At 47.6% G+C, this 10,522-nt stretch overlaps 2 protein-coding genes across 2 annotated transcripts; one reads left to right on the top strand and one right to left on the bottom strand.

Moving 5' to 3' along the window:
* Window positions 1–364: 364 nt before the first annotated feature.
* On the bottom strand, window positions 365–2,269 carry C922_03070 (hypothetical protein; the record flags this gene model as incomplete). The annotated part of the gene is made up of 1 exon (XM_008818662.1): window positions 365–2,269. The coding sequence occupies one exon, from the start codon at window positions 2,267–2,269 to the stop codon at window positions 365–367; it is 1,905 nt and encodes a 634-aa protein (XP_008816884.1).
* A 1,297-nt stretch (window positions 2,270–3,566) lies between these two features.
* Window positions 3,567–10,418, top strand: C922_03069 (hypothetical protein; the record flags this gene model as incomplete). Its single annotated transcript, XM_008818661.1, has 1 exon — window positions 3,567–10,418. One exon carries the CDS (start codon window positions 3,567–3,569, stop codon window positions 10,416–10,418), a length of 6,852 nt encoding a protein of 2,283 aa, XP_008816883.1.
* Window positions 10,419–10,522: the final 104 nt, after the last annotated feature.

Raw genomic sequence — 10,522 nt, 5'->3', positions numbered from 1 at the left:
TCTTGTACCCTGGCTGGGAGTTGCCAAACAGAGTTAAAAGGAGAAATGCGTTGGTAAATTGTTTAAAAAAAAAAAAAAAATTAGCTAGCTGGGAAAAAAAAACATATGCACATTTGCACACACAAATGAGGACTATGCGAACTGCGAGCCCATTGAGAAATATGGACACTCCCCCCTTCTGTGTGCCATTCTCTACCCCCTTTGGCCAACCATCCGCAAAAAGAAAAGAAAAAGATAGAAACAAATAAAACAAACAAACAAATAAACAAACAAGCAGACAAACAGACAAATGGAAACACCAGACGCCGGGGAGAGGAGCATGTTCCATATGAGAGGGCCTGGCCAAAGGGGAGGACACGCGTCCTCAGTAGGGGGGTACACGGAGAATAACGTGCAGGAAATTATCAAATTGGGAAAAGTTGGCGGCGAGCCAGTAGAGTGGCGTTTTCAGCGGAATTTGAATCCCGTTGATTATTATGAACATGTAGGGGCTGAATATTAAGTAATCGTCTTCGACAAAGTAAAAAATGCTTTCCCCGTCGGGGGGCGCAGGCGCACTTGGCACTGCCGCGGCATTTTCTGATACCGCCTCCGCCGCTGCACTTTCTGGGGGAAGGTGGCCTTGTGCGCCAACCTCACCGTTTGTCCTGTGACCGTGCAAGTTATCCGGCACCACGGCGACCCTCCCCCCTGTTGCGCGTTTTTTTATTTTCCTAAAAAAGGAAGGGAACTCCTTGTGGAGAAAGTCCCCCAACGTGTAGGCAGAAAAACCGCAAACCGTATTTACTGTATTGTCTATATTTTCGGTCCCTTCTTCGGGGGCAATTTTGAACAGAGGGCACTTCGTCAACACTTGATTGTATGGGGGTCCATAAATGTGTATAATTATGGGAACGTCTTTAACGACGTTTTCGTCCTTCATAAGGGCACACACGGAATTGTGCTCCCCGCTGGTGACGCCGTTTTGCCCGTTTTGTTGCACCTGCGAACACTTGGCGTTAAAGTAATCGACGAAACGGACCATATTATAATCGATGTGCTCCCTATAGAGGGCGCAAACACTTTCGACGTCAAACCGTTTCAAATTCTGCAGTAACTCGTTTTCCACCTGCTGCGGCAGCATCTGAAGCACCCTGTTATTTTTGTTAAAGACGTAGTTCGCCTTCTTAAGCTGATTGATGAGGTATTCCTCAAAGTCGTGAAATCCTCTGTACAGAGGTATGCAGCTGTTGTAGGACAAAAGGTTGACATTCGCATCGTAACTCATTTTGGTTCCTCCCCCTCTTTCAAAATGTGCATTGTAGTTTTCTTCATCTTTGAAGTGGACTACCAGTCTCCATGGGATGTTCCTATCCGCTATGTTTAAAAATTGCTGATCATACCAGTCATTATTTATCTGTTTGTTCATTCGCATGTGGTAGTACTTAACGGGGGGGTTCTTCGCGTGTGTTTCGTTGTTTTTCCCATCCGTCTTGTCTTCATCCCGTCCACATGGCTTCTCCCCAGTGAGGGAACCCTTTGTGGCATCATTCAACGGAGCTTTGCTTGAGTCTTTTCCCCCCTCTAGCTGCTCCCTCTCAGCTTCACCAAGTAAATCACTTACCGGGTCGGGAGTGATCTCTAAGACACTAATATGGTCAGGAAATAATTTCCCACTGGAGCATCTCTTCCAGCTTGTTTGCTGCTCTTCTAAGATTGGAAAACTGCAATCCTCCCCTTCGACATCGCAGTATATATCGAATAGTACCCCTATGGGGAGTCTCCAATCGAGTATAATCCTCTCCTGGAGTGGTTCGTCAATCTGGGTTCTCTCTGTGAAGGTTGTCCAATTGGGATTTTCTCCACCGGATGGGGGAGGCATTTCGGATATACTGCTATTAATACTAGGACATGTTACGGGGGAACTTCCTTCCTGGTGTTCTTTCCCATTTGGGTGAACAGGCAAAGGGGTCCTTCTTCTTCCTCCTCTTCCACTTCTTCCACTTCTTTTTCTCCCCCCCTGGATGCATTCAAAGTACACCCCAAATTTGTTCCCATAAAAGGGAAAAACGAACGATCCAAAATAATCCATACATTTCGGAACTATGTTGGATAGGTACATATACCTATGGACATGCAGAAGGTAATTCGCTCGAGAGACAAGTGATGGGGAATCTTTTTCACTAAGGATGAGACATAATACGAATCCGCTGGCTTCGATGTCTTTGTCAATTTGGTCTACATTTGGCTTTTCCAAAAGGGGGATTACTCTGTTGTTATGCTTCTCCATGTTGCACGATCTATTTGTTTTTTTTTTTGGCAAGCTGCTACGTTTTTGCTTCCTCTTCCACCTCGCCGCACCTGTCTGTTCATCATCACGCGGGTAGAAAGGGGTATCTCCTGTAGTTAGGTCTCCCACGTTCGTGGGGTTACAGGAAGGAGGCACCCTTTCTTTGTTAGCTACACGCGGGGGGCCTCTCCACAGTGACGTTGATCACCCTGAACAGGGGGTTTGATCTCTCCAAGGCGGGGCATCCCCAAATGGAGAAACCCCAAATGGAGAAACCCCAAATGGAGAAACCCCAAATGGAGAAACCCCAAATGGCGTGCCCAAATTATAGACGCAGTTCACCCTTCTGTCATACTGCAGAGGAGCATGAGGTGTACCTCTCCAATGGACGGGAGGATTAAGCAAAACAGGATGGGCCACTTCCACAGGAGCGACGCGGAAAGCTACCAAGTTGCACCAGAAAAGGGGGGGATTCCACCAAAGGGGTAACGTTCATGTGCCAGTTCGCATAAAATTACAAAAAAAAAAAAAAAAAAAAAAAAAAAGAAGAAGAAGAAAAAAGGGGACCACTTCATGAGGGGAGTTGTGGGAGGGTGTGTCACAAAAGAGGCGCATTAATGTGCTTCAGGAAAGAAACGGACGGCTTCATTTTGCTGTTCCCTGCGTGAGGGTTACCTTATGGGTTTTCACTGCGGCGCCGGAGGAGTCCCCAGCTTGGCCGATTTCTGCGTCGCTGCATCCCCTAGCACAACAATTTGTGAGGCGTTACACGACAGTATCGGACGCTCAGAAAATCCTGCTTCAACTTAGCGATAACTGTTGCCTCCATTTTTTTCTCCTCGTCTTTATGTTAACCCAATTCTACATAAGGTAGTTTCCCCTCTTTTGGTTCATCCCTCAGAAGGGGCTGATCAATCGTGGATCATCCCGAAGGGTCGTTTTCCCGATTGAGCGGCTCCCCATGCCCGTTGCATGGATTTACGTAAATTTTGTGGGGCGGCTCTCACTCGTTCAGGCGTTAAGAAGATTGACGGAATGGCTTGGTTGAGTGAATAACTCGGCTGACTGAATAACTCGGCTGACTGAATAACTCGGTTGACTGAATAACTCGGTTGACTGAATAACTCGGTTGACTGAATAACTCGGTTGACTGAATAACTCGGTTGACTGCTTCATTTGGCTGACTGCATAACTTGGCTCAGTTGCTTCTTACCTCGCCAACGTGGGTATTCTTCCCCCCTTGTTACCGCTTCCCCTGGTGCCGCTCCCCTGTGCCGCTCCCCTGTGCCGCTCCACAATGAAGCTGCGCAAGCACGGGGGGTCGCTGGACGAGGAGAAATTCTTCGAAAATGTGAGCAAAGATGACTCGGGCATGATAAAAAAGTTTACCCTTGGAGTGTGCGCCATGGAAAGCAAAGTGGAGAGCGCACCCATGGAGTGTATCTTGAAGAGGCTAGCCAAAAGTGGAGATTTTAACATAATCAAATTTAAAGGAGACATGATTTTAAATCACGACATAGACTCGTGGCCAATAGTAGATTGTCTGATAGCCTTTTACTCCACGGGGTTCCCTCTCAAGAAAGCCATCGAGTATGTGAAGAAATACAAACCAATAACCTTAAACAATCTAAGCAGGCAGTTAATTTTAAGATCAAGGTTGCAGATCTATGAGGAGTTAAAAAAGTGGAAAGTGCCTCATGCCAATTATGTGGTCGTAGATCACGATGCTGTGAAGAGAGGAGAACATGTTTTTGAAGAATACTATGACTATATTGTATATAACAATATTAGACTGAATAAACCTTTTATAGAGAAACCTATCAATGCAGATAATCACAATAATTGGATTTATTACCCAAAGAATACTGGTGGCGGGTGTAAGAAGCTCTTTAGGAAGGTTAAAGACAGGAGTAGTGAATACTGCCCTGATGTACACAGGGTTAGGAATAACGGAATGTATATATATGAGGAATTCCTTTCAACCTTCGGCACAGACGTAAAAGTATACACCGTTGGGCAAATGTTTGCTCATGCGGAAGCTAGGAAATCTCCCGCACTCGATGGAAAAGTGTGTAGGACCTCCGATGGGAAGGAAGTTCGATACGCTGTCATCCTCTCAGAGGCGGAGAAAATTATTGCGTATCGGATTGTGGAAGCATTCCAGCAAACTGTCTGCGGCTTCGACATTTTGAGGACGACCATGGGACCCTTCGTCTGTGATGTGAATGGGTGGTCTTTCGTAAAAGGGAACATAAAATATTACAACGATTGTGCACACATTTTGAGAGCCATGTTTTTGGCGAAGCTGGAAGAAAAATATAATATCATTCCGAGAGACCTTGCCGACAACTGGTACAACATAGAGAACGAAGAGGAGGTGTTGAGGAAAACCTTTAGACAGCCGGATGATCTCCATTGTTCTCACCATGAAGAGTTATGTTCCGTGATTATTGTGATGCGCCATGGGGATAGGAAGCCGAAACAGAAAATGAAATTTCTCACCGATCGTCCTCTTCTTTTGGACTACTTCAATTGTGAGGAAAACTTATACAACGTGATTGAGAACAAACTCGCTGCAGACGATCAGCAGAAGGCTAACCAGATGGAACTCAGCAACAGCAATAATAACTTGTCTGTTAGTTGCGTCCCCTCCGATAGAGTGGATTCCTCGATGTTTCAGTACGACGCCGCGGCCAAGGCCCCCTCTACGCTGAGCAAAATATCCTTCATTTCGCAGAAGAGCGGCGAGGTGGTGAGCGCAGCGAGTGCGGAGCGGGACCCATCCGCGGCGAACGCTTCAAACGGTGCAAACGGTGTAAACGGTGCGACCGCTTCAAACGCTTCGAACGCTTCCAACCCTGCGAATGGTCTGCCCCCAGACGAGCAGGAGCGCCGAGACAGCCTCTACAAGGAGTACACAAAGAAGGAAATCAAATTCAAGTCGCCAGAGGAGCTGCAGGACCTCTTCCTGCGGAACAACATCATCCTGGGCGACGTCGAGAAGGAGTACAAGGCGCTGAAAGCGGAGGCCGAGGCAAGGAGAGCCGAGCTGGCGATGAGAAGTGCTTCCGTGGGAAGGGATGAGGCGGTGGAAGGGAATGAGACGGTGAGAAGAAATGAGACGGTGAGAAGAAATGAGACGGTGAGAAGAAATGAGACGGTGAGAAGAAATGAGACGGTGAGAAGAAATGAGACGGTGAGAGGAAATGAAACGCTGGGAAGAAGTGATGGGGAGGCTTCTCTTAAGCGTGAAGAAGACCCTCCCAAAAGTGACGTGGCTGCCTCTGCGCGTGACGTAACCGCCCCTAAAGGGGACGTGTCCGAGGCGCGTCCCCACGCCGCGATGACGCAGGAGGAGCTGGAGGCCAAGCTCAGCGAATACGAAATTATGATAGAGAACCACAAGACGCTGCAGAAGGTGTTGGAGCGCGGAGATGGGTTCACAGGAATAAACAGAAAGATACAGCTGAAGCCAGTGGAGTTCCTCGTCCTGGACGACAAAATTGTGGTGACGAGAATTTTGACAGTAGCCAAGTGGGGAGGGGAGCTAACTAGGATGGGAAGGAGGCAGTCGGAAAATCTAGGAAAGAGATTCAGAGCAACTCTCTATCCAGGGGATTCAGACGGATTATTACGATTACACTCAACTTTTAGGCACGACTTCAAAATATTTACCTCAGATGAAGGGAGGTGCCAGATAACGTCCGCCGCATTTACAAAAGGGTTTCTAGACCTAGATGGAGAACTCACCCCGATCCTAGTGGCCATGGTGATTAGAAATTCAAAAGCTCATAGTCTGCTCGATGATAATAGACCTAGTCTAAATAGAACCCAGTGTAAACAATACATAGATAACGTACTGAATCAGGACAAGGATATTGACGAGGATCTTTTGAAGAAACTCACATCTGGGAAGCATGCTAGAGGGTTGCGCGAATCATTGAGGAAGATCTCCAATTTCTTTCAACTGATGGAGAAAATTAGAAAAACCATCTATGATTTTCTCAAGGGATTAAATCAGGAAGTGCAGAAATGGTTAAATCTATTCCCATATGATGAGTACGCTCTGTATGTCATCGACATTCTACACGAAATACAAGTCAGATGGAAGTCACTCACCAAGATGTGGTTTAAGAAAAATAAAAACAATTACGACACGTCGAAAATACCAGATATTGTAGACAACATAAGATTTGATCTCATTCATCATCATTCCTATCTGGGCTGTGGACTAGACAAGGCTTTCGAGATTTATAATCAAATAGAACCGCTAGCCAATTTTATTTCCCAAGCAGAGTATGGAATCACTCCTGAGGAAAAAGTCAAAATCGGAGTTAACATTGTTGGCAAGCTGCTTCGCAAACTAATCCATGATGTTACCTTTTACAGAGATGAAGAGGTTCGGAATAAAAGAAACAACAAAGGTTGCTTTGATTTAAAGAATGCTCTTAACATTTCCTACATCAATTCGTTTAATCTATCCAAGAATGACAAGACGGGACTCCCAACAGGTGAAAAGAACCCACAACAACAGGTTCTGGAAAATGCCAAAGTAGATGCACAGCACGCCAATTGGCTAGACAAGGAGATACAAAAGGACACTCCCAAATTGTTTAGCATGTGCAAGTATGACTCGAGACAAATCTTCATTGACAACCGTCTGCAGAAGGGTGCCGAGCAGCTCCTCCCCGCCACCATGGCCACCATCGCGACGGACCCGTGTGCCACCAAGACAGAGCTGTCACTGTGGAACGAGGCCACCTCCAGTTCGGTAGCAACCAACACGGTAAACGCGGTCAACACGGCAACCGCGCCTTACTCCAACGGGGCGTACTATAGTGGCGCTTACCCTAGTGAGGCCTTCTCAAGCGCCGCGTTCTCTTGCGTCACCTCCTCCAGTGGAAGGCCTTCTCTGAGCGAGCCCCAGGTGAAGAAATCCATTTACAGTGAACTCAACCAGAAGGGTGGAAAAGTTGGAAGCGATGCACAAGTTGGAGGTTCCCCGGGGGGGGGAACTTCAACCCAAGTGGGGAAGGACCCAACATGTGCGGAGTCGACAGAAGCTGTGGAGTCGAAAACAGGTGAGGGTGGCCCCATTGGCCTGAATGGCGGTCTCACAGACTTCACTGGCAATGGCCTACTTGACCTCTCCAAGCACACTAATGGGGAGAGGCCGGAGGAAGGCGACATCCACCACAGGGACGAGTTCGAGGGGGGCACCCGGACGCCGGACAGGAGCTCCACCAAAGGTGCGTCTGGGGCAGCTTCCGATGATCCACAGGGCGGTTCGACTCACATCGGGAGCAGCCCTGTTGATAACACGGTTAGTAGCAGTAATGTTGGCAGTAGCGTCGTAGGTATGGTTGGCAGCCCCGCTAGTGTTTGCCCAAACGAGAAGAACCCCTTCAAAGCGGCGGGGGGAGGTGTCACGTACAACATTAACGCGAAAGATCTGTACACGCCAAAGCTTATCAATAAGAAGGAGGCCCTCGTGATAAACTCATCGGATCTGTGGGCCCATCAGAATAAGTACAGAAAGGAAAACAACGAAAAACAGAAAATGAAGAAAATAAAAAACGCCAAGGAGAGTGAACTGAATTTGAAAAGAGAGGACAACGTCGAAGTGGGTAGCGACTATAGGGGACTAGACAAGTATGGGAGTAACCGAATGAAAGGTGTAGGAGGAATTAGTGGAAGTGGAAGCGATACCACCGCGAAGGACCTACGTGGGAAGGTAAACGCCAGGTTGGATGGACACAAAAGTGAAGAGGAAAGAGGAAGGAATGGTGCAGCTCGTAATGGGGCAGCTTGTAATGGGGCAGCTCGTAATGGGGCAGCTTGTAATGGGGCAGCTTGTAATGGGGCATCTTGTAATGGGGAAGCTCGTAATGGGGCAGCTCGTAATGGGGCAGCTCGTAATGGGGCAGCTCGTAATGGGGCAGCTCGTAATGGACCAGCTTGTAATGGCGCAGCACGGAGTGGCACAGATCAGGATGGCGCCTTGCGAAGTGCCTATGAATGCTCACAACAGGGGGACAAAGAAGGAATGAAAAACGAGCAGGGTAGTAACAATATGTCGCAGAGGAAGGCAGAGGAGAAAACATATCAGGAGTACCAAATTGAGGAGACATATCGACAGGTGGATAACGATGAGGAGCAGCAGAAGGAGGAGAAGAAGCAGGAGAAGGATGAGCAGCAGAACCAGGAGAAGGAGAAGGAAGAAGAAGACGGAGAAGAGGCAGAAGATGACGAAGGAGAGGAAGAACACGACCATGACGATGACGAAGATATAATTAGACTTAAAGAGACAGATGCAAGGAGGTTAGGAATCCGATCTCCATGGAGGATGGTTAGATCTCGGTACTACGTGACGTCAGCTTCGCACATGATTTCTCTATTGAGTATTCTGATCCATGCCAAGAATATAGACAGCTCGACTGGCCAAAATATAATCGATAATGATTCCATTAAAAGTGTGGGGGACGTGACAGATTTGCATTACTTATCACATTTAGTTTTTAGAGTCTGGGAGAGAAAACAGCTAAAGCGAAATGACAGCAACAGGTTTCGAATCGAAATTTTGTTCAGCTCTGGTGCCAGGGACGGGTTCGGACAGAACTATGAACTGCTGGAGAAAGACGCTAAGGCGCAGCAGCAGAAGTACGAGAGGCACTTTAGCAAATACGTGGATGACAGCAGGAGAGGCGAGGGGGGCGGGGAGGTGAACCTGTCTAACCAGATAAGCCGTGCAAACTCTGCCGTGAGCAAGGGGGAGAAGAAGCCATCTGGGGAGAAGCAATCCGATGGAAGGCCACCCGGGGAGACACCATCCGGAGAAACGTCCCCCACAGAGAAGTCCCTTCTGGAGAAGCTCAACACAGCGAGCAATAATCAGAGCGCGTCCGCATCGGACAAGGTGGAGTCGAAAGATTCCCTCTCACAGGCGGTACCCCAGGGGCAGGAAGACAAGGGGAAGGTGAGCGCGGGCAACGCATTCTGGTTATCCGACGGCGTGGAGGGGAGGCCGGCCAGTTTGGGCGGGTGCGTGCCGAGTTCGAAGTGTGACCTGGTGAACACGGAAAGGAAAGACGGGAGTGGCATCGACAATGAGAAGGGAAACCTGGGAGGAAGCGACTCTGCTCTTAGAAATGATACTTCTCACAGAATAGAGACTTCGCTCAGAAGAGAAACTTCTCCAAGAAGAGACACTTCTCTCAGAAAGGACGCCGTGCGCAGGAATCTATTGCGGAGACAATTCTCAGCCAACTCAGAAAACCTGTTCCGAAGAGCAGAGGAAGAAGAAGACGCCAACTTCCACCAAGGGGTCTACAAGAGAGATCTGTCCTTCCAGTTTGGAGGAGTACATGATAAGCTGAGTTCAATGAACAACAACGCGACAAGGACGGGAAGCTACATGATGAGATCCATCAGCTCCAATTTGAGGAAAAAAAAATACAAACAAAAAGATGGGCTAAATGTAGAATACGAAAAAAAAAAAAAGGAAGACATCACAAAGGAGAATCTTTTAACGTATGAACCTGAGTGTAGCATTGACATGGGTACACAAGAAGGAAATCCAAAATCACGTCGGAGCTTTTCCTGCCTGAGTGATAGGTCCTTCTATATAAACCCAATACAGATCGAGTTAGAAGGGGACGCTAATGCCAGTAAAAATTTTAATGGAAGAAGAAACAGCCTGATCGAAAATGAATCGGCAAGAAATACTTTGCAGCACAGCCTTCAACACAAAATTGAGCGTCCATTCCAACACAAGATCGAGAGACCTTTCCAACACAAAATTGAGCACCCCTTCGAGAAGAACAGTGAGCATGATCCGAAGGACAACAAAAAGGCAAATGTATTTTCGCACGTATTTCAGCATTTTAACGAGAATAAAAAAAACTCCACGTCGAATTTGAAGTTCTTCTACAAAACATACATGCCTGATTATGAGAAGATTATCGAGAATGACAAGAAGGCGGAGACCTTCGACGTCCCTCCCTACTGTGAGTTGGCACCCCTCATTGTGCTGACGAAGAATTGCCAGCTGTCTACCTTTGAGAATATCCTCACGCATATTCTGAACAAGTACTCCAAGGGCGGGAAGGGGAAGGACAAGGGGCCCAAAGCGGGGCCCAAGCCAACTTGAGGTGGCGCAGCGGAGCGATATGCACGCCGTCCGTCGTCCCACTCCCGTGTCCTTCCCTTTTTTCATATTCATGTGATTCTAATTTTATTTCGCGATAGTAATGT

This window comes from Plasmodium inui, assembly GCF_000524495.1.
Source record: "Plasmodium inui San Antonio 1 unplaced genomic scaffold supercont1.12, whole genome shotgun sequence".
Taxonomy (NCBI): domain Eukaryota; phylum Apicomplexa; class Aconoidasida; order Haemosporida; family Plasmodiidae; genus Plasmodium; species Plasmodium inui.
Note: the sequence above shows the minus strand (reverse complement) of the source record. Positions and strands in the feature narration are given on the sequence as shown.